This window comes from Sodiomyces alkalinus (genome assembly GCF_003711515.1).
Source record: "Sodiomyces alkalinus F11 unplaced genomic scaffold SODALscaffold_9, whole genome shotgun sequence".
Classification (NCBI taxonomy): Eukaryota; Fungi; Ascomycota; class Sordariomycetes; order Glomerellales; family Plectosphaerellaceae; genus Sodiomyces; species Sodiomyces alkalinus.
The window spans coordinates 1081588-1106621 of record NW_021167087.1 but is presented as its reverse complement, the minus strand read 5'-3'; the positions used below and the strand labels follow the sequence as shown (position 1 = coordinate 1106621).

Sequence of the window (25034 nt, the reverse complement as noted above, 5' to 3'; positions counted from 1 at the left end):
GGCTGCTTTCTATTCGATATTAGCTACGTTAGAAGATATCTTACTTACTTATAGGTCGGTTAATCGGTTAATTAATAGATAGGTAGGTAGATTAATTAATAGCTTAATTACTTTAATTAGGTTAATAGTAGTTATTTAAGAGTGATTATTTAAAGAGTGCTTAAAAAAACGTGATTACTCTTTTATAGTAGAATAGGGTAGCCCTATTAATATCTATCGTTTAGACGTTATAATCCGGGCTTATAACTATCGTATATTAAATAGCACCTATATAATAATTAAAGTAATAATTCTAGTAAAGCAGAAATCTCGTATATATATATTATAATAAGCTATGTCTATAAAAGTCTCTTATCTCTTAATTTAGGTAGTGCAGACTCTGTCTATAGGTACTATATTACTTGCACCCTATCTAGTCTTTCCCGGTATCTACTCATAGTATATCCTGATTTCCGGGGTCCGAAGCCCTTAGTTAGGCATAGATCCCCTAGGAACTACGTCGTGGTTCTATGTCTATGCGATAGTATACGGGCTATAGCTCTGTATATAATGGAGAATTTAAGGAATTATATTACACGCTATAGCTTGCTAGACTTCTACCTAACAAAGGGTTATATTAAGGAGGTTGTTAGGTATAACCCCAGGATATAGTCGGCGACCTCGGGTACTTAGCGCGGGCCTCACCGTACCTATAGCGTAGTATAAATAGCGCCCTTGACTTATACCCTTAAGTCTAGAAGAATAAGACACGGATAATTCCGCGGTACCTTGACCCGATTGTTCTGACAAATCAGAAACCGGCCTCTGGCAGCGACACACGAATTCCGTACTACTCCGTACCAGGTAAATTACTATAATATACTATAATAGAGACCACCAGGAGCGCAAAAACACCTCAAACGTCCCTCTATCCAGTTTTCCCTCGATCTTAATTTCATTACATTTTCTTTCTATTGACACATCTCTCTCGTCTCCTGAAGCATCGTTCCGCCTTGCGCCCTTCCATCCCCAGTACCAATCTCCGCGACAACAACCCCGCCAAAGTACCCCGCACCGCGCATATCCCTCCGTAACGATGTCGGCCGAGCATACCTACAAGTTCAACGTCAGCATGAGCTGCGGCGGCTGCTCCGGCGCCGTTGACCGCGTGCTCAAGAAGCTAGAAGGTAACGGTTTTCCTATTTTCTCACCCCTTTCCTTTCTTTTTCTTTTATTGTACTTGTTCCTTGTTCTACAGTACGAGGCGCATCGTGTGGCGCAACCAACATTAATTATTTTTGCAATGCGAAACACAGGCGTCCAAAGCTACGAAGTCTCCCTCGAAAGCCAGACCGCTACCGTCGTCGCTGGCCCCGAGCTCGGGTACGAAAAGGTCCTGCAGACGATTGCGAAGACGGGGAAGAAGGTCAACTCGGGTAGCGTGGATGGCGAGGAGCGCAGTGTTGAGCTTCCCAAGGCGGAGTAAGGGGCAACCAGCGGCTGAAAAGATAATGATAGAAGAAAAGGAGGGGTCGTGGTTACTGGTTACTTGTCATAAAAGAATATGATGTGGGAATTTGTTTCGTTCAAGTTTGTTCAGTTATTGTCTTCTCGTGTCTGTACGCTATGCCGCGAAAAGTGGTCCGTCCAGAGTGTCTGATGCTGGGTGGTTCAGCCCATGCTACCTGTCTCAAGACAGTGGTAGATGTCCCTTATTGCAGAGACCGTATAACGCCGTGATACATGATACTAATGTACCTTATACAACACTATTTAGCTATGATTTTAATTATGGCTAATTTTTTCTCGTCTTATTTATCTGCAGTTTATTGTGTGACAACTTGACCAAGTAATTCAATATTAAATACTAATGGAAATTAAGTGAATTGTTTCGTGTTATGTAATGTCTATTAATAACTCGACTTGTCGCGTCTTATGTGCCACAGGATATCACGTGTATTGGTCGTGTCTCACGAATGAAGGCTACCTACCTTATGGTTAAAAAGGGGCTGTCGCGTTTTCGACAAGTCAGCCATATTCTTACACTTGCGACGCGACTTCTCCGTATCGTTCTCCTCTACGAATATGCCAACCTGAGTCTGGATGCGCCTGCACGTCCGGCCCGCGTTGCATAAGGTACGTGCCTGCTAGCGTGCTTCACGATCGACAACACTGGCTAAGGTAAGGTAAGGTACCTTATGTTGTACCCCGTCTACCTTACCTAAGGTAGGTACCTAGGTATGTATGTCTCCCTCAGCAGAGTTCATCTCTGATCCTCATTACTGACACCACGGGCCCTCAGTTAGCACCGAATAATACATAGTGAATATAAATCCCGTCTAATAGCGTCCTCTGCAACCCCATCTCCGCTGAAGACAATTGCGCCATCTCCCGTTACAGAGCATGCATGAACCACCGTCCATCTCGAAATGACGTCGAACCGGATTCGGGTATAAAGACCTTGTCAGCTACGGCAGCACCGGCCTTGTTGTCCTCGATGCATCGTCGAACACAGTGATCAAAAAACCCTTCAATGAAGAAGAGTCCTCTCAATACGTCGAGCTCGAACGACGCATCTACGAACGGCTCACCGAACGGGGAGGCCACGATGGACTCCTTCGCTACCATGGCGTCGTGGAAAATGGAATCCGCCTTGAATTCGCTCCCCATCTCCAGCTCAAGTCATGCAGCGACGAGAGAGAAAGAGGAGGCGGCCCCGATACTACGCGGCTCCGCTGGATTATACAGGTCGCCGAGGCCTTGCGCTTCCTCCATGATGCCGGCATCATCCACGGGGATCTCACCAGCGCGAACGTCCTGCTGGACGCCGGGTGGAATGCCAAAGTAGCCGACTTTGCGGGATCATCGCTCGACGGATCGCCTCTCCTCGTTGCAAGCCCAGCCAGCTATCAATGTCCCGAGTCGAACACATCGGTCAAGGGGGATATCTTCGCGTTCGGATCCCTCGTCTACGAGATTATGACGGGGCAGGAACCGTATCAAGGACGCGATGGAGGGGACATCCGGCTCTTGTTCGCCAGCAAGACGTTTCCCGACATCACACATCTGGGCGACTTGGGACGCATTATCGAGAAGTGCTGGCACGGTCGATACAGCGGATGCGACAGTCTCGTGAGAGATCTCAAAGGTATTGTGTCTTTTTTTTTGTCTCGTTTGCAAATCCATTAACTCGCTCACATTCCACAGCATAGCAAGGCAATTCATCCACGCGGGATTATTAATTGTTACAGGACACTACTGGGCGATGCTGAGAGGCCACCCCGCACCTTGAACCGAAACTGCTCCCCCCGATCCAGATACACGACTTTGTCCTCCAGCTTCCCCTCCTCGATGACCTTCTTGAAATCGTCCAACGGCGTGAGGAACATGTCGTAGTCGTCGTAGTGGATCGGGATGGTGACATCCGGGTCCACGAGCCGCATCAGTCGCAGGCCTTGCTCGGCATCCATCGTCACCATCAGCAGCGGCATCTTGGGGCTCGGGATGGTGGTGCCGCCCAGGTGCAGGAGCATCAGGTCGACGCGCTGCTGCTTTAGCCACTCGGGGATCTTCTTCAGCTCGTCCACGAAAAGCGTGTCGCCCGAGATGTAGATCCGGTAGCCCGTCTTCGCCGTGTCGTCCTCGCTCTCTTGCTCTTCCCCCTCCTCCTCCTCCCCCTCCTCCTCCCCGCCTTTCTCCCCGGGGCCGTAGCCGAGCTCCAACATCCATCCGTTGGTGGGCGGAACCGCGCCTAGGAGGTCGTTGACAATCGAGAGCGGTCCGGGCGGGACGTGTTTTCCGGGCATCCCCGTGATTTTGATGCGCGTTTTCCGCTTCTTCTTTTCTCCTTTCTCACCCCGGTTCTCGTTCCCTTCCGATGTTTCCTCTCCCTCATTAGGTCCTTGCCCGTCGGGAATATCGAGCATCATGCTAGCAAAGGCATCCAGCGCGTGGATTGCCCGGAACGGGCCCCCGTCGTCCTCCGTCTTATACTCCGACGAGGTCAGACACCCCTTGGCGTGAGGCGTGGTGATGATGGGAAAGTCCCGGTGCAGCGACTTCTCCACCAGCTGGTCGAAGTGGTCGGCGTGGTAGTGGGACAGCAGGATGACGTCGAGTGGGGGGAGGTCATGCAAGTCAACTGCCGGGTTAGTCAGTCTCTCGGCCGTGACCCCGGGGCCGAGATGGACATGGTCGCCCGCGTGGAGGAAGTTGGGATCCGTCAAGATGCGAATCCCCTGCCATTCGAGGATCGTCGTCGCCGTGCCGATGAAGAAGACGCTCGCGTCCTCGGCTCCACTGCCGCTTGCCGGTCCGTACCGTCCCTTGATGCTCTTGGGTTCCGGCGGCTTGCGTTCCTGAACTAGTCCGCCTTTCGCGTCCTCCCGGAGCAGGGGAATCCGCTTCGATGGATCGAGGGTAAGGTGTTTCATCTTGGGTTTGTTTTGATGTTTAGGGATAGAGCAACTTCATGTCATGCCATCTGAGACGAAAGATGTCTGACAGTTGGGGACACCTCATGATGGTTTACTCGACTGGCTGCTCTTCAAGTTCCCTTGGACCATCCAGGGAGAAAAGGCTCCCCTAATGATGTATGACGGTACATAACTGATGTGATGTCAGCGTGACACCCATATGCTCCTATATGTCATACGTAAGGTACAGAGGGGAGTGAGTTTCATAAGTACGTGTACTGCCCAACAGCAATAGACGTGACCATTGGCATTCGATGGATCCCCTCACACTGACTGTCGGAAAAGTCACGAGCCGCTATTCAATAATGGTTCAGGTACGGCTGGCTTTAAAGTTGCTCTTTGTCAGCATCAACACAATAAATACCAAGTATTCGTAGGTACAGAGCTTTTTATACCTTCATTCCCTTCTTGTACAGAGTACCGGCAGTCAGGAACTCATAAAGGTATTCACGTCGTTCATCCCAGCTCAAGTTAGTATTATTGTCTTACTCAATTAGTTCCTTGTGACTCTAGGCTTTATGACCATGGTCGTCGTGTGAGTAAATCAATAGGAAATCATCAAGACACCGTTTAAAATATCTGCCTAAAGACAGAAGAGAAGGCCAGGGCCACCATTCGAAAGATGACCGACTCGCCCCCTAACAACACGGTCTACGGTGCCTGTACTAGCGACTCCCCGGCTGGCTACGACTAAGCCCATGAATCCGTTAATTGTTCCGATGAATAACAAACTGTGCCTTCCGCTTTATAAAGGACTTGCGGCTGCCATATTTAATAGGTCCTTGGTCAGGTGAACGTGAAGACGAGTCGTTGTGTGAAAGGCGCCATATTCCACACATTTCGTGTTTGCCTAAATATCTCCAGGGCTTCAGCCATTTACTCCCACTTCGCACCACAAAACAACCACAAACTAGGAATTCAACCTCTGAAGCAGAAGCACGCCTTTCTTCTTATTCAGAGGGGGTTCTTCCTGTTCTCCTTCTTCTTTTTGCCCTCCCCAGATCGAGCAGAGGAAACCCATCTTCTCCCCCTTTGACCCCGACAACCACCTCAACCCTCTCCTGGGAATATCTACTTCTTTACTGTTCCTTTGCCAACCAAAACGAAAAAAAAAAAAGAAAACACTTCTGACTATCCGATAACACTTCAAGATGGGCACTCCCTTCATAACCATGCAAGAGCCCGCCCGGCTGGATTACGTTCCGGGCCAGCCTGCAGACCGCCAGCCGCACAACGTCCCCAAATGCTTCATCGACGCCATGCAAGTCCGCAACGCCGTCTTCGTCGACGAGCAGAAAGTGCCCCCCGAGAACGAATTCGACCAGGACGACCCCCGCTCCTGCCACTGGGTCGTACACGCCTCCGTCAGCGAGGTCGTCCAAGAAGAGCGCCTCGACGACCAGGGCAACATCATCCAGCCCCGCCGCCGCAGCACCCGCTCCGTCCCCGTCGGCACCATCCGCGTCGTCCCGTTCCCGCACGAGCCCCACCCCGCCCCCAACGGTGTCTACTGGAACGGGGTCCTGACCGGCCGCGTCGCCGACGACGGCGAAACCATCATCCCCGAGGAAAAGAAGACCGGCCCGACCATCAAGGGCCACAGCCTCTACACGGACCGCATTCCCCTCATGCTGCGCCGCGACCGCGCCACCGACCTCCACGACGGCCGCGAGGTCTACGTCAAGCTGGGCCGCCTCGCCGTCCTGCCCGACTACCGCGGCAACGCCCTCTCCAAGCTGCTCGTCCGCCAGGCCCTCTCGTGGCTCCGCGCCCACCCGGACTACTTTAACGCCGGGGCCGCCGAGCTCGCGAGCTACGGCGTCTCCAGCCGCTGTGACGGCGCGGCGCCCTACTGGGACGGCCTGGTCTGCGTCCACGCTCAGGAGGCCGTGGTCCCGCTCTGGGAACGTTGCGGTTTCCGCGTCGACGAGGGCATGGGTCGCTGGATGGAGGAAGGTATCTGGCACGTCGGAATGTTTATGCGGCTGAATCTCAAGAAAGGGGAGTAGGGAAAAGGGGGGTTTTTTTTTTTCCTTTGCTTTTCTTTTCCTGCACCCCTACAGTCACCCTTGTCATCCCTTGGGCCGAGCGTTCTACAGACGGGCCGGATCTTGCTGGTGGAGGATAGACTATAGACCTCACGTTCACCCCCCCTTTTTTTTAGATGACGGCAGTGTACCTTAACCATCTTCTCAGGTAGGGAATCATCATGGCTTCGTCAGATATCAAGTGGTAAACTCACATTCTCATGATGTTTATGCGACTGAACATTAGACCAAGAACCTGATCCCTACGCTCCATCGCGAAGAACCCAGCAACAATAAAAAATAAGACCAAACTCGAAGCCCGCCAGGGCCCAGAATCACAGCATACAGTGGAATCAGTCATGGTGCTCATAACCGAGCCTGGCATATATTGGGAGAAACCACCTAGAGCCGTAAGAGACAAGATGCCGTAGCCGCGTTCCCAAAGTGTCACCTTTAACGCACAAACGCAGCAAAGGCGGGGGCGCCGTCCGTTCCTATGCCGCCGCCGTTTGCAAGGATGCCTGTGTCAAAAACAAATCCCACGCCTCTTTTCCGTAGTTGTCTCAATACGCAATCCCACCTCTCCGAACCCCTTGGGTGATTTTTTTCTTGGACCCTCCCTGTATCTGCCATCCCCCAGAACCAACGAAAAAAAAAGCACACGACGATACACCTTTTTCCCATTTTGGGACATTCTGGTTCGAAGCGTGTCGCGTTCCCCGTCGGATCCCCAGCCTTCCCGAGTGAAACGCGTTTACCGGTTGGACTTGGCGACACGCTCCAGCTCGTCCTTCTTCTTGATGGCGTACGAGTTGCTGCTGCCCTTGGCGGCGTTGATCAGCTCCTCGGCAAGGCACTCGGCGATGCTCTTGATGTTGCGGAAAGAGGCCTCGCGGGCGCCGGTGGTCAGGAGCGCGATGGCCTGATTGACGCGGCGCAGGGGGGAGACGTCGACGGCCTGGCGACGGACAGTGCCGGCGGAACCGATACGGGTGGAGTCTTCACGGGGACCGCAGTTGACGATGGCGTCGACGGCGACCTGGATGGGGTTCTGGTCGGTCATGAGGTGGATCTGTACCATGTGTGAGCTGCGTCATCCTTCCAGGTTCCAACGTTCCTCTCTCTCCCTCTCTCTGAACTTGATTCTCCCGCTTTTCCCTCGCCCAGTTCTGTTTCTGCCTCGCCCAAGAACAAAAGAAATTGCCAGGGAAGCAGCGCTGAAGGACGTACAATCTCAAAGGCGTGGGCGACAATGCGGACAGCCATGAGCTTCTTGCCGTTGTTGCGGCCGTGCATCATGAGCGAGTTGGTCAGGCGCTCAATGATGGGGCAGTTGGCCTTGCGGAAGCGCTTGGTGGCATAGCGACCGGCCGAGTGGGTGATGTAGACGGGGTTCCGGAGGGAGATGTAGTCACTGTGCATCAACGAGGTCCCAGCGGTCAGCCCTCAATTCCCGTTGAAGCGATATATCCCGACTCCCCCCAATTGATCGAGGAAACCCTCGCCCAGATTCTTCGTTCCTTCCAGCGCGTAGCAGGGGAGAAGAAAAAGCTCACGTTAGAGAGATATCGCGGACCTCGACATCGTAGTCCCACTTGTTGAAGAGCTTGATGTTGCCGACCTCCTTGACAACGTCCTTGGGGAGGACGTCGTACTGGACGCTCTCGACCTCGATCTCGCCGCCGTCAGACATGGTGCCGGTTATTATGCAGTTCGGAAGCTGGGTGAAACTGCGTTGTCGTTCGTCGTGCTCGTCGAAGGGGAAGGGGGGGGAAAGAGAATTAAGGTAGAGAAATTTGGCCGGTGATTTCGTGTGGTGAGGTTTGCGGGTCAGAGTCCAAGGTCCAATCCGGTAGAGCAAAAAGCGGATTCTTCCCTCGCCTACCATAGGAGCAATTTTTTTCCATTTGCTCTTTTGGTGCAGTGGAGGGCTAACCAATCACGTGGGAAAATCGTCCGCCCCCCCACCATTTCGGTTAGGGTTACCTGCCCTGTGGTACGGACAGCCCAGCCAGCCCTCCCCTCCCCCGACCCCAACCCATCAAATCGACCTCACCACAGTGAAGCGACTCCTACGACACTTTTTTGTCGACCCTCTCTTTCCAGTGTCCGACCAAGTCAATACACCCCCCGACGACACCAGACATCAGCAAAAATGGCGCCCGCTGCCGGAGCTAAGAAGCAGAAGAAGAAGGTTCGTCAATGTGCCCCCCCCCCGGCTTCATGCATGGTCTCTTCATGAATGATTGAGTGCTAACTTATCGTCATAGTGGTATGTAATTCTGCAGACTTGAAACCCCCCCACTCCACGACGGCCGTCTCGCGATCGAAAGACTCACTCCAGAATTAGGTCCAAGGGCAAGGTCAAGGACAAGGCCCAGCACGCCGTCATCCTCGACAAGACCACCTCCGAGAAGCTCCACAAGGATGTCCAGTCGTACCGCCTCGTCACCGTCGCCACCCTCGTCGACCGCATGAAGATCAACGGTTCGCTCGCGCGGAGCTGCCTCAAGGATCTCGAGGAGAAGGGCCTCATCAAGCCCGTGGTACAGCACAGCAAGCTGAAGATCTACAGTACGTTCCTCGCCTGCTGCCGGTGTGCCGTCTTGGGCGATTTGTTGCACCTCGTTGGAGGGAGTTGTGGGACAAGGATGAAGACTGACTGGGATGATAGCTCGGGCTGTTGGCGGTACCGATGATTAAACGAATACCATACTCTCTGCGATGGTCATGAATAACTCTGCTTTCGCGTCGTTAAAAGGGGGCATAAAAGGCTGGCCTGGGTTGCAATGGGTTGATATCATCACTGCCCCGTAATAGAGGGCTTTCTGCTCGGTGTAGCACAGGAAATCGGAATTCGGTTAACCCATATGCCCCCGTCTCCTTCGCCGTTCCTAGTGACGCTCTTTCTATCGCATCCCGCTGAGGTGGAATTTGGGCGATGGGTCGTCTCTCAAGCGGGGCGTTGCTCGACACAAGACACTTCACAGACCACTTTCGTCGTCTGCTGCAGATAGACAGAATCAAGCCAGACCTGGCTTCAGGCTGATTGCTATCCGCGTCCATTTACTTGGATTCATAAGCTTGGTCTCTTTTTCCCCGACTCATGTTCTCGTTCCTCACGCCAGAGCGTTTGTTGTTTGCAACTTGCGACAGGACCAATATCTCCGCGCTGTTGGACTTGTACGGAGTGTGCTTTGGACTGTAGCTGAATTTCGTAACCTACCACTGTCGAGCGAATTGAGAGTTGGGGAACCGAGCTTTCGATCTTCTCGCATGCTGCAACGCCCCGGACTCCTCGGGCGGCTACAGGCGGCAATCACCAAATATTAACCTGTATTGCAAGCGCAAGAGATTCGAACGCTTCGTCAATTGCTTCGTCACACGAATCATGCGAGGTGAAAACGGAGGATGGACTCCACACGACTGCCCTATGAACAAGAAAACGAAACGAATCGGTGGTTGAAAGCCAGCAAGTAGAACCCGGTCTGCAAAAGCCTCAATGTCTTTTTCCCGTGATGTTATGATGCCTTTCTCACGACAGTATCCAAGGACAGCAAATGCCCGGCTTATAGTTACCCCAAAGCCGACGTTTCCAAGTTTCACGGTCTCCAATGTCCATGTCCTGAAAACCTTTCGCCCGAAACCCGAACAAGACCCGCTGGACTTTTTATTGGCCGTGCCGATGGATGTCATGTTTGCATTCAAGCACAGCGCCAGAGCTTGAGTCGGGCGGATTAATATGGATCCATCGATGCTTTTCTGGACCCGCTGTGAAGCCTCTTGACTCGGCAGAAGAAAAAATTGTCGCTTGGGAGCGCTCGGCTGTTGCAATCTCAATCGGGGTATCACCGAACCGGTCAAGACATAGCGAGTGATTCAGACAGGGCATTTCGCCAATACCCACAGGCGGGAGTACGGAAATGGCAGCTCGAGAGACCAAAAAAGCCACAAGTTGGCTACGTCTTCCGTAGCCTTGGTCTCGACCTCTGATGCGTCGCAGTAGTCTTGATCACGATTTGATACGAGGTTCGAGGTTCAGGCCATGATGTCGATCACAGGGCCGAGTCCCTGTGCAAGATACTTCTACGAAACGGAGATGAGATAAAAAGGTTTTGCGTACCTTGTTAGGTCCAGTCTCAATGAGCGGCTCCCCACGGACCACAGTAGGGATGGATCTTTCATCACCGGGCAGGGAGCGGGACAAAAAGAACATGAAGAAGAAGAAGGAAAACAGAACCATCAAGAACACCATGAAGAACAGAACGTTGAAATAGATCGGACTCGACAAGAAAAACCATGGATGGTAATCATTGTACCCGAGTAAAATACATCGTATTGGAAACCGATGCCGCCAGCCCAATTGGCAAGCTGTGACCTCATGTGCCTAATGATAAGGTAAGGAGCTACCTTAGTGATTACCTTACGGATAGAGATTTCGACATGGTCCTTGGGAACGAAGGCCATGGCACAAAAGGAGGCCAGTCTCGGTCGGGCTGAACCGGGTCGGATTTCCCTTGCTGCCGCGAATGAGCGCCAATGAAAATGGCGGCCTGAGGCGAACGGGGTTGCCGGGGCAGGGGCAAAAATGGGGGTTGGTGGTCCTCACTATGGGATAAAGTGGACATGGAGCCCCAGGTACGTACCCAGTAGCCGGGAAGAATCGCTCAAAAAGCCGCGTGCTGCCAGAGAAAAAATTTACCCCTTCCCAATCTCATCCTTCAACTCGTTGAAACTTCTCCCTTCTTTTTTTTTTTCCCTCTCTCATCCACTCCTCGAAATACCATCGAGACACTCTCCTCTCATCCCTTTTTTGTCTTGTCTGCTTCACCTGTTCTTCTTCTTGATACCCCAAACCTCCCGTCACAATGGCCGAACAGCAGAAGGTCATGGGCATGCCGGTATGTATTTTCCCACGCTCTCCCTTTTCTGTTCGCTCCTTTCGCCCGATCTAGCCGGACAAATGCCCGCGCACTCGCATCCGCAAGGCTGCGCGTGGTGAGCATCGTCGGGGAAATATCCCATCATGCATCAATTACTCTCATTTCAGCTGTCGCGCATCGCTTTTCTTCTGCTCTTCGTCCGGATCAATGGCATCATCAATGCCGTGGTTGACTAGAGGGAGTAAAGTTTGGTGCAGTACAGCTGGATGCCATGTGTGGGGTGGCAGACGGTTGCGTGCGACTGCCTGGGGCAATCACTGCTCGGGCTCGCATTCAATTCATCTCTTCTCGCCCCATCTCATCCGAGTTCAATTGAAAGGCCCGCAAGCAGATTGGGATGGAATTGGACGAAAGAAGGATAACTCGTCCCGGGAAACACGACACTAATGACTGTTTTTTTTTTAGCCCTTCGTTGCCGACTTCCTCATGGGTGGTGTCTCCGCCGCTGTCTCCAAGACTGCTGCCGCCCCCATCGAGCGTATCAAGCTCCTCATCCAGAACCAGGATGAGATGCTTAAGACCGGTCGTCTCGACCGCAAGTACGCCGGCATCGCCGACTGCTTCCGCCGCACTGCCGCCGATGAGGGTGTCATGTCCCTGTGGCGTGGCAACACTGCCAACGTCATCCGTTACTTCCCCACCCAGGCCCTGAACTTCGCCTTCCGTGACAAGTTCAAGAAGATGTTCGGCTACAAGAAGGAGAAGGATGGCTATGGTCTGTGGATGGCCGGTAACCTTGCCTCCGGTGGTGTATGTTCACTCTCCTCCCCTCCTTGTTCACTCTGCTCCCCTCCTTTTCCCAACAATGGAAAGACGAAAAGGAAAAAGTCAAAATCGCAGCCGGTTGACTAACCCGAACCCTACGTGCAGGCTGCTGGTGCCACTTCGCTCCTCTTCGTCTACTCCCTCGACTACGCCCGTACCCGTCTGGCCAACGATGCCAAGAACGCCAAGTCCGGTGGTGACCGTCAGTTCAACGGTCTCGTCGATGTCTACCGCAAGACCCTCGCCTCCGACGGTATTGCCGGTCTCTACCGTGGTTTCATGCCCTCCGTCGCCGGTATCATCGTCTACCGTGGTCTCTACTTCGGCATGTACGACTCCATCAAGCCCGTCGTCCTCGTCGGTCCCCTTGAGGGCAACTTCCTCGCCTCCTTCGCTCTCGGTTGGTGCGTCACCACTGGTGCCGGCATCGCCTCTTACCCTCTTGACACCATCCGTCGTCGCATGATGATGACCTCGGGTACCGCCGTCCACTACAAGGGTGCCTTCGATGCCGGTCGTCAGATCGTCGCCAAGGAGGGCGTCAAGTCCCTCTTCAAGGGTGCCGGTGCCAACATCCTCCGTGGTGTCGCCGGTGCTGGTGTTCTGTCCATCTACGACCAGCTCCAGGTCCTCCTCTTCGGCAAGGCCTTCAAGGGCGCTTAAACGGCGAACCCTAACCTAAGCCTCTCTCTGGGTGGTAAACTCGATCAACCGTCCCCAACTCTGGCGCTGCTTGCGTGAGCCAGTGCTAGATCCTGCAGGGACATGTTGCCTTTTATTGGGCGGGGAGGATAGACGTGTGGGAACAAACAAAAACTGGTGGCGCGTGTTGTGTTTGGAGAATTGGGAAGTTGGCAGGAGAAGCTACCCCAACCCTGACGACACGGTTCACTTTGCGGTTAGACTGGCATCTGGCAAGGCGTTTTCATTCCCGACCCTGCTTTGCTTGCGCCCGATCCGCTGTAATTATACATCCGAACGCGATTTCCTGATTTGTAATTCATGACCAGATCTTACTTTTCCTCTTGCCTTTCTCGTGATGATCTTGTGATGTTTCATTTTCAAGTTGATGTGCTTGCAGGACTTGTCTTGGACCTATTAGCATAAGATATTCCCCTCGGGTTTGCGAAGACTTGCAGTATCGCCCCTCGGGTTTGCGAAGACTTGCAGTATCGCCCCTCGGGTTTGCGAAGACTTGCAGTATCGGTTGATGACGATGCAGAAAAATGCGGAAAATTGATCTGGTTTAATTAAAGCTGTTCATTGAGTCATGTGACTTCGCGCTCGCTGCAATTGGCATGGCGATTCCCTGCCCCACCGCATGGGAAACGCGTCAAAGTACGGTTACAGGAACTGATTGTAGCGATACGACATCCTTCCTTTCAGCCTTTAGCAACTTCTGGGAATTCATCCTCGTGTTCCTCTACTTCCCAAGCCGTAGAAGTGCACTGCAAATCATCCATACGGCATTTTCTTCTCCTTACCCGCCCCAGGGCACCAGCCCTTTCAGTGCTTTCACTCCTACCATGCCGCGACCTCCTGCCACAACCGACACAGCAAAGCGCGGTCACCCTCCCAAGTCCGCCACCGGAGGCGCATCATCCGCGGCAACGTCCCGTCGAGGAGCCCAACCATCCCGGCCCGCAGATCCCTTCCTGTCATCTGACGAGGAAGCAGATCGAAGCAGAATCGCCGACGCCGACCCGGACAGCGACGACGCCGTAGAGGTCCTGGACAGCGACAGCTACGACGTAGACGATACGGCGATGAGCGGTCGCGGCGCGGGGGGGAACGATGAAGACGAAGAGCCGCCGGAGAAGGTGGTGCCGCCGGCGTTGGTGACAAGATTGCTGCAGGAGATGTTCCGGCGGGAGGGCACGCGGATGACGGCGGACGCGAGCCAGGCGGCGGCGAAGTATGTGGATGTGTTTGTGAGGGAGGCTATTGCGCGGTGTATTCACGAGCGGGAGGGGGCTTTTCTGGAGGTAAGAAGAATGAAATACCCTCGGTGTCGACGCCCGGTTGCTCGAGTGCCCGACGGGGATGGGGATGGGGATGGGTGAAGAAGATGTCTTTACTAATGGGACGTTCTGCGAACAGGTTGACGACTTGGAGAAGATTGCGGCGCAGTTGCTTCTGGACTTTTGAACGGTCTTGGCAGCGACGTTTGCACGGGCTTCGCCTCCGGAGGGGGTTTGCCAGTCCACCAATCCGGAATACCGATGGGATTCTGCAATTCTCATGGACCAGAGCCTATCAGCAGAGTGGCATTCGTGGCCTGAGCCAGAACCTTGGATTGTCTCTCTGCAACAAAGCAAGGCAAGCATAATTGTTGAGTTTCGATCAACGACCTTGGCCCTTCTGCAGAGCCTTCTAGCTTCATGGTGCTCCAAATAGCGCCGTGGGCTGACCAGCAGAGTCGGAGAACAGCTCTCTTTTATACTGTTCAAGTGAACAGAGACAGAGAGGCCAGCTCTGAGCCATAACCACTGCTATCTTGAAGCTTGATGATGGGGCTTGAGTAGTCGATGAAAGGACGACTCTGGAGAACCTTGACTTGGTGATGGACACATTGTGAGCAATGTTCGTCTGTACCGGCGGCGTTGGTAACGATGATTGAGCCTACGTACGGAAATCGGCAGAGACCAATAAGGGGTGAAGAAGCGAAGATATTGTGCGGTGTGTATGCGAGAGCAACAGGTCCTGTTCTCACAGAACAAAAAGAAGAAAAAACATTATGATCCGCTTAGTATGCAGCAGCAGGAGTATGGCCCTGTCAAAGTGAAGAGAAGACATGATATAAGGAGACGGACGTCATATAACATGACCGGACATGAGGCCGTATTGGTAACCGGCAGGACAACAAGACTGAGTCGGAGGGAAACTCTGTCGAGAGGGCCAGAACGGAATGAGCTTCTCATACCACGTCTCTTCAAGGATATGATGCATGTTGGCCCTGATGTCGCTCTGATCTCAAGGGTGACCACTCCAAAGGGAAATGAAGAGTATGCTTTACCATTCCAAGAGACACGGGCAAGTCGTCTTGCTGATGGGAAATGTCGATTATATACTGCAGACTAAGCCCGATGCCAACCTCGTAGAGTAGACCTATCTCTATAGCGACGTAACTCGGAGAATCATTACTAGAAATAAAATAACAAACGCCCTTTTCCGTGGAAATGAGTGGTAGCCCGGGGAATCCGAAGCACGTCAACGCTATGCTACGAATGTCCAGTTGGCCGCCGACCCCCCGTTTCCCACTGTAGTAACGCCATGCCAATGTCAAGAGAGCCCATTACGCTCTGAGCCATATACACGCAAGAAGTATATACCGGGTGTCCCAGAGCCAGTTGCGCATTACCAGAGAGCGCCCCCCCCCTTTCGTCCATGGTCAACGCCACGCGACGTCGCTTGTGGGAACCGTCTTGTCTCCCAGCTCTATCGCACGTTCCTCACGCGCCCAGCCGCTCGGCTGATCGCCCTCGGCACAGAAGCAGACGAAGCAGCCCCGGTAGGCGCGCTCAAATCACGCCTCTCCCCCGCCGCGCTCTGCGTCCCCAGCCGTCGCGGCGTCACGCCCCCCTGCGCCGCGCTGCGCGCACGACCCCTCCTCTCGCGGATCCGGGCCAGGGCCTCCTCGCGCGAAATCGTAGGCGTCATGGCCGGGTTGTTGACGTCAAAGGACTCGTGGCAGTCGCTCGACGGGGTGCGGGAGCGCTGGAACCGCGCCGCGGGCCCGACGACGCTATCGTCGCGGAGGGGCACCGTCGTGGTGGTCGTCTCGGTCCCGTACACTGGTGCCGCCGGCGCCGGGTCGCCTTGGGGAGACGGCGGTGTCGTCCTCTCTGGGACGGGAGAAGAGCGGGCGGTGATGCCGTGTGGTGCGTTGAGGAGGGAGGCGAGGGAGATGCGCTCCTGGGCGAGCAGGGCGAATGAAGGGGGTTCGACGGACGGGGTGCGAGCGTACATCCTCTCTTGTTCGGGGTCTGCCGGTGTCGGAGGGCCCTCGCTCTGGTCGTCGTCCCCGCTGCTCTTCTGGGTGGCCGATTGCATGGCCTCCGCCTCCTCCTGCGAGACGGTGCGGAAAATGCCCTCTTCGGGGCAGAAGATGGTGCTCCGTCTGGGTTCCTCCCTGGGCCTCTTCAGACTCGGTAGCGTGGGCTTGTTGCAGACGGATTCGGTTGGTTCGGTGTTTCCGGTTTGTTCGGTCTGTTCGGTCTGTTCTGCCTCCTCGGCATCGTGAGGATGATTCGATGCAAACCGTGGAGATATCGTGTATGCCGGCGCCAGATCAAGAGCCATCTCGTAATTCTGGTTCACAATCTCCCGAGGCGAGACCAGAACGCGATGCGGCGACCGAAGAGACTGGCGCTTTTGTCTCGCATGCTTAGCAGCCGGGCAGGTACGCAAGTGGCACTCCGCCTGCAGGAAATCAATAAACGCATGGGCCCGTTCCGCCCGCCGGCGCTCCCAGTGCATCTGGCGCCTGAGCTCCTCCATCTCCTCCTCGCCGGCGGCCGAGGACAGCACTTCGGCAGACGAGAGCGAGACGCGCTGCCTCTTCTTACGAGGGGACGCAAACTCGTCGTCCTGGTTCTGGGTTGGGGGGAGCGGGATGCGGCCCTCGGCGGCGATGCGGGCGACTTCTTCTTCCTGGGCGAGGGTCTTGAGCGCGTCGCGCTCCTGCTCGAGCACCTTGATGCGCTCGAGGGCTTCGCCGAGCCGTTCTTCGAGGGCGACCATGTGGTACCGGGCTTCGAAGGCTTCTTGTTCGCGTTTCTTGCTCCGGGCCTTCTCTTCGTCGAGGTGGTCGGAGGCCGTTCGCCATCCGTCGCGGGCGGCCTTGACCTCTTCCTGGAGCTTTATGATGGTGGCGTCGTTTTTGAAAATCTTCTTCCGGGCGGCTTTGATTTCTTTTTCGAAGGCGGCTTTGGTATGTGCGTAGGTTTCTTTGGCACGGCCGTATTGCTCCTACACGGTTGGGGGGGCCGAAGATGGCAAATGGTTAGCAAAGGGTATGTTTTTTCCTGCCTTCGTTTCCCTTCCACCCTGGCTTCGACCTTGTAAAGACCAAAATACCACATGGGAATTGGGGGTGCATACCATGACAGCTTCGAGTCGTTCGCTGACTCTGTGTTCGCGGTCCTTCGCCTTGTCGAGCTGTGTGCGAAGGACCTTGTTCTCCTCTCGGTAGCGACGCATCTCGGACTCGGCTTCTTCCCGGCCCAGCATGGCGCGCTTGAGGGCGGCATCGGCGGTCTTCCGCTCGAGAGTCTTGGACTGAGTGGCGAGGGTGTTGAATTGGCTGATCTTATCGTGGACGGAGCTGTCGCGCAACTCGCTTCGCAGGGAGCTCATGAAGGTCGGTTCGCGTTGGTGGTTGGCCCGGCCTGGTGATATTGGATTGAGAGGGCCCCCAGACTTTGGTGAGCCTGGTAGGCTGGGCTGGGATGCCATTGTTGTGGTCTCGGTGGATATTGTGTGGGTGGTGATGTTGTTTGTTTGCTGGTAATGGCTGCGGCTGAGACGATATGTTCTTCGTCTTCGTCTTGGGGTGATGCAGCTGCCCTAAGTGCTTGACGAACAAATTAAAAAGTGACTTCTCGACTGTTAGTCTGATAGTAGACCTTGGTCCTAGCAGGGTACCATAATGGACGGTTGAGGTGGTCGACAGTGGAGATGAATCGCGGGCGGCAACAGACGGTGAATTGCCGTTGTGTTGACTTGATTCACTGTTTATTCGAGCCCTGGATGTACTATGTACTACCTACAGGTCGGTGGAGAGCTGGTTGTCACGGCAACTAAGGTACACTCGACTTGATTAGATAAGCGATTGTCGTATAGTGGTCAAAGCTCCCTTGGCTCCGCCTTGCATGAATCCCGAACAGGCCCCGAAGCGATCGAACGTGGAAGTTCGCCAACTCGGACGGCGTGCATCCGTCAACCGTTTCACGCCCACGGAATACGATGACTTCGTACTCGAGCATTTCGGGTCGATCCACGTAAGCGACACTGTCAAAAGGACAAAGGACAAAGGACAACTTTGGACCAACGACAACAAAACACGGCACATTGCACTCTGCTGCACCGCGAGAATCTCCTTAGTAGCCCACCATGGCCGACGCCGAGTCAAAAAAAGACGACGAGCTAAGCGGAGACGAAGATAACCTCTTCGCGGGTACCCCCGCCGAGAAAGTCCGATCCCAACTGACCGGCAACGTCCCCGCATCCGAGACGCAAGATGCGGATCCAAGGCAAAAGCCAAAATCCAAGGGCAAGAAGAGGTCCAAGTCCAGTGATGCTGAGGAAGACGACGAGCCCTATAGCCCCTGGCTTGACATCCTCCGGGTGCTCTCGTTTCTCCTTCTCGCCAGCTGTGGCCTCAGCTACCTCGTCAGCGGAGGCGAGAGTTGGACCTGGGGCTTCGACAACAAGCCTCGTTACCTTCGGTTAGGGTACTGGAAGACTCTTGTGGTACGTTCCCCCATCCTAATCTGTTGTGTCTTCCTCCCGCGTCTTCTCCGGCGTCTTCTCCGGCGTCTGCTTCTTCCTGTACCTGAAACTGACATGGTCTTCCCACCCATAGACCGGCCCACTCGAGCTCACCCCGGCCGAGCTCGCCCTCTACGACGGCTCCGACCCGACGAAACCCATCTACCTCGCCATCAACCACACCATCTACGACGTCTCCTCCAACCCGCGCGTCTACGGGCCGGGGGGCTCCTACTCCAAATTCGCCGGCATCGACGCCTCCCGGGCCTACGTGACGGGTTGCTTCGGCACCGACCGCACGCCGGACCTGCGCGGCGCCGAGGAGATGTTCCTCCCGCTCGACGACCCGGCGACTGACGCCCACTGGACGCCCGACGAGCTGGCGGCCATGCGCGAGCGGGAACGCGAGGCGGCGCTCCAGCGCGTCCACGGCGCGCTGAAGCACTGGGTCGACTTCTTTGCCGATCACGAGGCTTACATGTACGTCGGCCGCGTCGTGCTCCCCGACGATTGGCTGGAGAGGTCTACGCCGCCGCCGTTGTGTGACAGGGTGCTCCGTTCCCGGAAGAGGCGGAAGCTTCCTGGCGAGGAGGAGGAGGAGAAGCGTCGCAAGGAGGAGAGGAGGAGGGAGAAGCGGGAACAGAAGGAACGGGAGAAGAGGGAGCGGGAGGGGGCGAAGCAGAGGGGGGAGTTATAATTAGAAGGGGGTCGTTCTTTTCGAACTGGAATGATGTCAGGTAGTAGTATGGAAAATATGATGTGGTCACTTTAACATGGTACGTAGGGGATCTTCAAATTCCTGGTATATTTCTGACTTGGTATACAACGTATGCGTCTTTTGGCAACATGCGAATAGAAAGCTCATGCCAAGAGCGCAGCCCATGGTTATCCCGTCGGCCTCGGCCTCGGCCACCCAAGCCGACAAGTCCGTCCTCCTGTGCATGGAGGCAAAAAAAAAACAGCCCGTGACACGAACGCCGTTTCCCCTATGTGGGGGAAGAATGGTATTAATCCCGTGATTGAACAAAAATAAGGCCAACTGACAAACTCGAACTCTTTCTCTCTCTCTCTCTCTCTCTTCTTTTTCTAACACTTCTTCCCCGGGGCAGAATAGAGAAAGGTCTTAGACAAGCAGGAAAGCGGTTCCGAGAGCGAGCAGCAGTGTGGTGGGGACGGCGAGGGAATAAGCAGCAGCGGGGACGTCGGGGACGTCGCCCTGCTCGGCGCCGCCTTGGCCGGGGTTGTTGTTGTCGGTGCCGTCAGCACCAGCATCAGCGTCACCGCCAGCACCAGCGTCACCACCAGTGCTGCCGCCGTTTCCAGCGCCGTTGCCAGCGCCGGGTTGGCCGGCGTTACCACCGGCGCCACCGGCGAGGGAGGCAGCCAGGGCCTTGTAGTTCTCGAGCGAGCGAGTCTCGTTGGCTTGGGTGCTGTAGGGGCGGTCTTGTTAGCAAGTTGAGTCGACTTTGGCGAGGAAAGGAATGATGAAAGAAAAAAGCAAGAAGAAAGAAGAAGAAAAAGAAGAAAAGGAAAAGAAGAAAAACTCACTTCTCATTAATCACCATGGACATGCCATTCTGGCAGTGGGCACCCTGGGCGCAGTACAGCCAAATAGGCCTGGTGTCGTTGATCCAGACGTTGAAGACGGGCAGCTGGCCCATGTTGGCGGAGGCCTGGACGGGCTGGAAGCCGGAGCGGATGCCGACGGCCTCGGGGTTGACCAGGCCCAGCGGGGTGCAGGGGTTGTCGAAGTTGGACTGGGTGACGGTGTGGTTGCCGGCGATGAACTGGAACTGGACGACGCTGCCCTCGGGGGCGGTGATCTTTTCGGGGTAGAAGCGGAAGGTGCCGTTGTTGGAGCCGACTTTGACGGGGATGACATCGACGACTGAGGAGTGTGAGCATGAGCATGAGAGGAGAAGAGGAGGAAGAAGAAGAAAAGGGGAGTTTGGCACGTACTCTGAGCCTGAGCGAAGCCGGCAAGGGCGGCAACGGCCATGATAGCTGATGAGTAGAGCATCTTGACGGTGATGCGAATGTGTGTCTATCTTATTCGAACGAAGGACGATTTGAAAAGACGCGGTGTCCAAGTCAGGAAAATAGAACCAGGAAAGTGAAGGTCTGCCAGAGAACCTGAATCAAAAGTGATAAAATGATATATAAAAGGCGACTGGCGCTGGAAAAGAGTGTAGGACTAGCCTATTGTCGTCGAAAGATGGAATGAACGGGTGAGGAGAGAATCAAAGAAGAGAAAGAAATGAAAAGAAGAAGAAAAGAAACGAAAAATGAGAGAAAACTCGTGGTCCAACTGGCAAACTTGTGAAAGAGATGAAAAGAAGAGAGAGAAGCAAAAGAACATGGGGAGGAAACAGCATGATTTTAAACAAGGTGCAGCCGTGTCATGGCTGTCGCAGAGTCGGTACGGAGGAGTAGTAGTATGAGGCTCTACTATTCTTGGCCTACCCAGCATGTTGCTACGCCTCCCCGTTCTGGGCAGGGGTTCACGATGAAGCGTCCATGGGCCTTGGGCCGTGGGCCGTGGGTATGGGTCAATGTGAGGCAGGGGCAGGCCGGGTCAAGTAAAAGGTCGGGGCATACCATAATGAGTGCGCTGGCCGCGAGCAGCTCGAGACGGAGAGAGTGCACTGTACGTTGTCATTACAAAGTGGAACTAGGCGGGAAACGGGAAACGGGAAACGTAGCAGTGATGGCTTGAAACACGTTTGAATAATCGCTGGATTCAGCTTGGCTTCGGTGGAAGGGGTGAGAAGGGGCAGACGCGCTCAAGGGGCTGCGCTTGGACACTTGGACATGAGACGACCGACGGCCCAATGTTACCGTTACGGTGCTGAGGGACGCTCTGCCCTATAGCGCATATGGGTCGTCGATAGTACTGAAATGAGACACAATGGTGGTCTGTTGAATGGTAAGTATTTTATAACATTACGCTGTACATGATGCCATCGTCTTCGTCTTCCTTGTTGAGACGAGACCAGACTGTGGAGTTGTGAAGTGGATTTGATGTTTCCTTACTCTGTACTTGCAAGGTAAAAGAACGGAGCCAATGCCGAAGAATCGAAGGAAAAGAAAAAAGAAAAGAAAAAAAGGAAAAGCCAGGGCCAATGGCCGAGGTCATAGCGAAATAGTGACCAATTAAAGTCCAGATGTCCCCTGGGGAATCCGAATCCCTGCTCTTAGGTACAGGTACCTTCAGGTACCTACAGAAGAACAGGGTCTGAGGGTCGGATGTGCTTCACCCCGCGGACCCTCAAACGTGTACGAGACGCACCACGTATCAGGGGTATTCTCACGATAGGTACTTCGTAAAGTATTTCGTTTCGTTTTTCCTATGCCGCTCAATGAGAGTGGATATTCCAGAAGACTTACTACAGCCACATCATCTGTAGATTCCCACCAAATGATCTATTTTCTCGAAAGGCTGCGTTACACTCTGCTGAATACCAACAGTTCTCCCATCAGTCGCATCTCCATAGATAACCTAGAAGAAGGAGAGAAAGAAATAAATAAAAATAAAAACCGCTTTATTCGTCACGAGTAATTCATTTCGCTATTCTACACGTACAATATCCAAGTCCCGTATCAACCTGCTCCGAATGGAAAACAGAAATGAAATAAAATCAAAACGAAAATGACCAACGACACCATGCATACCAAAGGCCAAACAAGTCAAGGCGCCCCCAAAAACCCCCGAGAAGCATTCCTCGTACTCTCCGACGAATAGGCATCCAGCCTAACCGCCACCAGGACGCACTCGGCCGACATCTTGTCACCGCCCGTGGGCCCGCGGACCATCAACCTCCACTGCCCCGTCTTGACGATCCAAGCCGCCGCATCAGGCTCCGACGACGCCCCTTCCCCTTCCCCTTCCCCTTCCCCTTCCCCTTGCCCTTGCCCATACGTGTCGAGACGCCGGCGTTTCCTCGACGTCATCGAGTCTTGACTGTCTTCGCGCATGCCGTAGCCGGCGGCCAGGTCGTCCCTACCCGACGGCACAAACATAGACGGCGACGGCGGCGTGAAAGGCTTGCCGTCCAGCACGACGTGGGCATCGGGCCCAACCACGGCGCGGACCCGGTCCTCGCTGAGCGGGGTGTGGCCCGGCGTGGGCGGCTGGCTGCCCGCACCGCCCGACGCCATGAGGAGGCCCAGCGGCTGCGTGGTGGGCGGCAGGTTGAGCTTGGTGGCAAGGACCTCGAAGAGGCGGGCGACGCGGGTGCGCACATCGCGGAAGAACTCGACGCGCGGGCTTTGGCTTCTTCTGCCGCTTTTATTATGATTAGTAGTAGTAGTAGTAGTAGTGGTGGTAGTGGTGCTGCCGGGAGGGTGGTGCAGGCGCGTGGCCTCGCCGCCAATCTCGAGAATCAGTTCCGCCGGCCGCGCGTCGACGTACGGACGCGCGTACTGCACCCAGCTCACCAAAGGGCCGGCAACGTCGCCGAGCGGCGAGAGGCCCGGGTGGAGGGCGGCGGCGTCGTCGTCGTCGTGGACGGCGACGCTGATGCCGCTCTTGAAAATGTCCTCGATGCGCAGCACAATCTCGGGGCGGCCGCCGCGCGACTGGTTGAAGCTGATGTGGTGGGGGATGAGCCGCTGCTCGAGGCCCTTGAAGTTGAAGTAGCGGCAGTCGCGGAGGAGGGCGGCGCGGTGGGTCTCGTCGCGGATGGCCACGGGGTAGCCGCGCAGCAGGTCGAGGAGCTCGGCGAACACCTCGGCCGAGCGGTTGTCGACGGCCGGCGGGGCGATGGAGGGCGGGCGGAGGAGCCCTTGGCGGTCGAGGCCGGGGAAGAGGTCGTCCGGGCGGGAGAAGAAGAGGGCGAAGCCGAGGGAGAAGAAGTTGGGCGTGTTCCCCGGCCCGTTGAAGAGGTCGCGGGGGATCTGAAACTCGCGGTGACCGATGGAGATGAAGATGTCTTCTTCGAAGAGCCGGGAGATGAGCCGCGGTACTGTCGAGGGGAGAGTCGGTCAGTTTCAAACAACAGGGGAACGAAAGAACGGGCAAAAGGGACGGTACGGACAGCTGTAAAACTGGGCGTCGGCAAAGAGACGCACAAAGTGCGTGCCGTCGCGCGGCTTCACATGGTAGCCCTGGAGGTGGAGGGAGATGTCGTGGAAGGTGGCCGGGTCACGGTCGATGTAGAGGGTGCGGATATGGCTGCAAGGGTCTTCGCCGGCTTCGAGCGCCTTGTCTATCTGGGAGCGGAAGAACTGGGAGAAGTACGACGGCGCTGCGACTCGAATTGTTAGTTGCGTCGAGGAACAAGATAAAGGGAAGACAGGGGAGGGGGAAAGAAGGGGAAAGCGAGGAAACACCGCACCATCGCTGGAAATGGAGGCACCGGAAAGCTTAAAGAGCTCCGAGCCGATCTGAATGGGAAAGACGCGCTCGTGGGGCAGGATGTGTGGGATCTTGCCGACCTCCTCGAATTCACTCCGCGTCGCAGCAGGACCTGCGGGACTCGCACTGAAAAGAGAGAAGGTCTTGTCCTTGTCGACACTAGGCCTGTGGGCGTGGTCGTTGAAAGCCATGACGAGTTGTCTTTCCGTCCATGGTCGGTGTTCGTTCGGTTTGTGGTGGTGGTGGTGGAGGTGGTGGCGGTGGTGGTGAAAGATTGTGTATCCGTGCTCCGTGTCCGATGGATCGCGAGTGTCACCTTGATGAGACGTGCCAAGGACGGATGCAGGGAGCTGTGGCTGGTGAGACGGCAGGGATGTGGCGTCGTGGCGTCGGATAGACGGGGTACGTACCCTGTATCATATAAGGTACCTACGGTAAGGTATCTAATTAGTAAGGTACCTACCTTATCCATTATCGCACTGAAAACACGTGAGCCTGTTTTCTGTGTTTCTATTAGCTGGGCTAGCCCTATATTCCTCGCGTGGAAAAGGGGTAGATGTATTTAGAACACCCACACCTTCCTATTCTTCTTTCCTTTATATAACGAATATAATTATATATCTTCTATATCTATACTCTGGCCAGATTATACGCCTATTAATCTAATACTTATAAGCCCGGGTAATAGCAGTAACCAGTAACTTCCTGCTAATCTATTATCTACGTTTATTTATTTTACGTGTGCTTCCGTAGCTAATTAAGGAGTATCTACCCTACTCTCTCGCTTAGAAAAGCCCTTATTCGCTAAACCCCTACTATAAACTATATCCCCGAAGCTTAAAGTCACCGCCGAAACGCTCGGTATACCGCGGCTAGAGTCTACTAGGTAATAGGCCGATTAGATCTTCTATATTAAGTTATATACATAGGGTATAGAGGTCTAGGCCTTACTTAACCCTAACGGGCCGGAGTAGCTAAATAACCGACCCGAGTACGT

The 25034-nt window shown here is 54.6% G+C and overlaps 13 protein-coding genes across 13 annotated transcripts; 7 read left to right on the top strand and 6 right to left on the bottom strand.

The window, feature by feature from the left end:
* The first annotated feature begins 940 nt into the window (after window positions 1-940).
* On the top strand, window positions 941-1747 carry SODALDRAFT_335508 (heavy-metal-associated domain-containing protein). Its single transcript, XM_028612476.1, has 2 exons — window positions 941-1166; window positions 1296-1747. The coding sequence occupies exons 1-2, from the start codon at window positions 1076-1078 to the stop codon at window positions 1463-1465; spliced, it is 261 nt and encodes an 86-aa protein (XP_028464217.1). The 5' UTR covers window positions 941-1075; the 3' UTR covers window positions 1466-1747.
* Window positions 1748-2082: 335 nt separating this feature from the next.
* Window positions 2083-3168, top strand: SODALDRAFT_362212 (kinase-like protein; the record flags this gene model as incomplete). Its single annotated transcript, XM_028614437.1, has 3 exons — window positions 2083-2115; window positions 2237-2280; window positions 2457-3168. The coding sequence occupies 3 exons, from the start codon at window positions 2083-2085 to the stop codon at window positions 3166-3168; spliced, it is 789 nt and encodes a 262-aa protein (XP_028464216.1).
* Window positions 3074-4623, bottom strand: SODALDRAFT_335507 (Metallo-hydrolase/oxidoreductase). The gene is made up of 2 exons (XM_028612475.1): window positions 3231-4623; window positions 3074-3127 (listed from the first exon to the last, which is right to left on the bottom strand). Exons 1-2 carry the CDS (start codon window positions 4410-4412, stop codon window positions 3122-3124), a joined length of 1188 nt encoding a protein of 395 aa, XP_028464215.1. The 5' UTR covers window positions 4413-4623; the 3' UTR covers window positions 3074-3121.
* Window positions 4624-5605: 982 nt separating this feature from the next.
* On the top strand, window positions 5606-6463 carry SODALDRAFT_282307 (hypothetical protein; the record flags this gene model as incomplete). The annotated part of the gene is made up of 1 exon (XM_028608334.1): window positions 5606-6463. One exon carries the CDS (start codon window positions 5606-5608, stop codon window positions 6461-6463), a length of 858 nt encoding a protein of 285 aa, XP_028464214.1.
* Window positions 6464-6840: 377 nt separating this feature from the next.
* On the bottom strand, window positions 6841-8285 carry SODALDRAFT_335505 (40S ribosomal protein S5-B). Its single transcript, XM_028612474.1, has 3 exons — window positions 8038-8285; window positions 7712-7895; window positions 6841-7553 (listed from the first exon to the last, which is right to left on the bottom strand). Exons 1-3 carry the CDS (start codon window positions 8172-8174, stop codon window positions 7236-7238), a joined length of 639 nt encoding a protein of 212 aa, XP_028464213.1. The 5' UTR covers window positions 8175-8285; the 3' UTR covers window positions 6841-7235.
* Window positions 8286-8636: 351 nt separating this feature from the next.
* Window positions 8637-9349, top strand: SODALDRAFT_380725 (ribosomal protein S25; the record flags this gene model as incomplete). The annotated part of the gene is made up of 3 exons (XM_028615124.1): window positions 8637-8675; window positions 8815-9077; window positions 9116-9349. The coding sequence occupies 3 exons, from the start codon at window positions 8637-8639 to the stop codon at window positions 9141-9143; spliced, it is 330 nt and encodes a 109-aa protein (XP_028464212.1). The 3' UTR covers window positions 9144-9349.
* Window positions 9350-11227: 1878 nt separating this feature from the next.
* Window positions 11228-13192, top strand: SODALDRAFT_335504 (ADP,ATP carrier protein). The gene is made up of 3 exons (XM_028612473.1): window positions 11228-11382; window positions 11830-12174; window positions 12295-13192. The coding sequence occupies exons 1-3, from the start codon at window positions 11350-11352 to the stop codon at window positions 12850-12852; spliced, it is 936 nt and encodes a 311-aa protein (XP_028464211.1). The 5' UTR covers window positions 11228-11349; the 3' UTR covers window positions 12853-13192.
* A 523-nt stretch (window positions 13193-13715) lies between these two features.
* Window positions 13716-14337, top strand: SODALDRAFT_325746 (hypothetical protein; the record flags this gene model as incomplete). The annotated part of the gene is made up of 2 exons (XM_028610013.1): window positions 13716-14174; window positions 14290-14337. 2 exons carry the CDS (start codon window positions 13716-13718, stop codon window positions 14335-14337), a joined length of 507 nt encoding a protein of 168 aa, XP_028464210.1.
* Window positions 14338-15618: 1281 nt separating this feature from the next.
* SODALDRAFT_315250 (hypothetical protein) lies at window positions 15619-17898 on the bottom strand. Its single transcript, XM_028609284.1, has 2 exons — window positions 17293-17898; window positions 15619-17160 (listed from the first exon to the last, which is right to left on the bottom strand). The coding sequence occupies exons 1-2, from the start codon at window positions 17644-17646 to the stop codon at window positions 15628-15630; spliced, it is 1887 nt and encodes a 628-aa protein (XP_028464209.1). The 5' UTR covers window positions 17647-17898; the 3' UTR covers window positions 15619-15627.
* A 185-nt stretch (window positions 17899-18083) lies between these two features.
* SODALDRAFT_218798 (cytochrome b5) lies at window positions 18084-19573 on the top strand. The gene is made up of 2 exons (XM_028607323.1): window positions 18084-18663; window positions 18776-19573. Exons 1-2 carry the CDS (start codon window positions 18304-18306, stop codon window positions 19376-19378), a joined length of 963 nt encoding a protein of 320 aa, XP_028464208.1. The 5' UTR covers window positions 18084-18303; the 3' UTR covers window positions 19379-19573.
* A 231-nt stretch (window positions 19574-19804) lies between these two features.
* SODALDRAFT_325743 (hypothetical protein) lies at window positions 19805-20680 on the bottom strand (the record flags this gene model as incomplete). The annotated part of the gene is made up of 3 exons (XM_028610012.1): window positions 19805-20111; window positions 20230-20569; window positions 20641-20680. The coding sequence occupies 3 exons, from the start codon at window positions 20678-20680 to the stop codon at window positions 19805-19807; spliced, it is 687 nt and encodes a 228-aa protein (XP_028464207.1).
* Window positions 20681-20782: 102 nt separating this feature from the next.
* SODALDRAFT_218793 (hypothetical protein) lies at window positions 20783-21430 on the bottom strand. Its single transcript, XM_028607322.1, has 2 exons — window positions 21283-21430; window positions 20783-21219 (listed from the first exon to the last, which is right to left on the bottom strand). The coding sequence occupies exons 1-2, from the start codon at window positions 21338-21340 to the stop codon at window positions 20876-20878; spliced, it is 402 nt and encodes a 133-aa protein (XP_028464206.1). The 5' UTR covers window positions 21341-21430; the 3' UTR covers window positions 20783-20875.
* Window positions 21431-22307: 877 nt separating this feature from the next.
* SODALDRAFT_335500 (hypothetical protein) lies at window positions 22308-24302 on the bottom strand. The gene is made up of 3 exons (XM_028612472.1): window positions 24018-24302; window positions 23718-23927; window positions 22308-23645 (listed from the first exon to the last, which is right to left on the bottom strand). The coding sequence occupies exons 1-3, from the start codon at window positions 24226-24228 to the stop codon at window positions 22369-22371; spliced, it is 1698 nt and encodes a 565-aa protein (XP_028464205.1). The 5' UTR covers window positions 24229-24302; the 3' UTR covers window positions 22308-22368.
* Between the last annotated feature and the right edge of the window lie 732 nt (window positions 24303-25034).

Coding starts and splice junctions, on each gene's coding strand:
- SODALDRAFT_335500 (XM_028612472.1), bottom strand. CDS start 24,228: ATGGCTTTCAACGACCACGCCCACAGGCCTAGTGTCGACAAGGACAAG. Junction 23,928..24,017: donor TGCCTCCATTTCCAGCGATG/GTGCGGTGTTTC, acceptor TTCGAGTCGCAG/CGCCGTCGTACTTCTCCCAG. Junction 23,646..23,717: donor CGACGCCCAGTTTTACAGCT/GTCCGTACCGTC, acceptor TCCCCTCGACAG/TACCGCGGCTCATCTCCCGG.
- SODALDRAFT_335507 (XM_028612475.1), bottom strand. CDS start 4,412: ATGAAACACCTTACCCTCGATCCATCGAAGCGGATTCCCCTGCTCCGG.
- SODALDRAFT_218793 (XM_028607322.1), bottom strand. CDS start 21,340: ATGACAACGTACAGTGCACTCTCTCCGTCTCGAGCTGCTCGCGGCCAG. Junction 21,220..21,282: donor TCGCGGCCAGCGCACTCATT/ATGGTATGCCCC, acceptor ACCCATACCCAC/GGCCCACGGCCCAAGGCCCA.
- SODALDRAFT_335505 (XM_028612474.1), bottom strand. CDS start 8,174: ATGTCTGACGGCGGCGAGATCGAGGTCGAGAGCGTCCAGTACGACGTC. Junction 7,896..8,037: donor GTCCGCGATATCTCTCTAAC/GTGAGCTTTTTC, acceptor GTTGATGCACAG/TGACTACATCTCCCTCCGGA. Junction 7,554..7,711: donor TCGCCCACGCCTTTGAGATT/GTACGTCCTTCA, acceptor CACATGGTACAG/ATCCACCTCATGACCGACCA.
- SODALDRAFT_335504 (XM_028612473.1), top strand. CDS start 11,350: ATGGCCGAACAGCAGAAGGTCATGGGCATGCCG. Junction 11,383..11,829: donor AGAAGGTCATGGGCATGCCG/GTATGTATTTTC, acceptor TTTTTTTTTTAG/CCCTTCGTTGCCGACTTCCT. Junction 12,175..12,294: donor GTAACCTTGCCTCCGGTGGT/GTATGTTCACTC, acceptor CCCTACGTGCAG/GCTGCTGGTGCCACTTCGCT.
- SODALDRAFT_218798 (XM_028607323.1), top strand. CDS start 18,304: ATGGCCGACGCCGAGTCAAAAAAAGACGACGAGCTAAGCGGAGACGAA. Junction 18,664..18,775: donor GGTACTGGAAGACTCTTGTG/GTACGTTCCCCC, acceptor TCCCACCCATAG/ACCGGCCCACTCGAGCTCAC.
- SODALDRAFT_315250 (XM_028609284.1), bottom strand. CDS start 17,646: ATGGCATCCCAGCCCAGCCTACCAGGCTCACCAAAGTCTGGGGGCCCT. Junction 17,161..17,292: donor AACGACTCGAAGCTGTCATG/GTATGCACCCCC, acceptor CCAACCGTGTAG/GAGCAATACGGCCGTGCCAA.
- SODALDRAFT_335508 (XM_028612476.1), top strand. CDS start 1,076: ATGTCGGCCGAGCATACCTACAAGTTCAACGTCAGCATGAGCTGCGGC. Junction 1,167..1,295: donor CGTGCTCAAGAAGCTAGAAG/GTAACGGTTTTC, acceptor TGCGAAACACAG/GCGTCCAAAGCTACGAAGTC.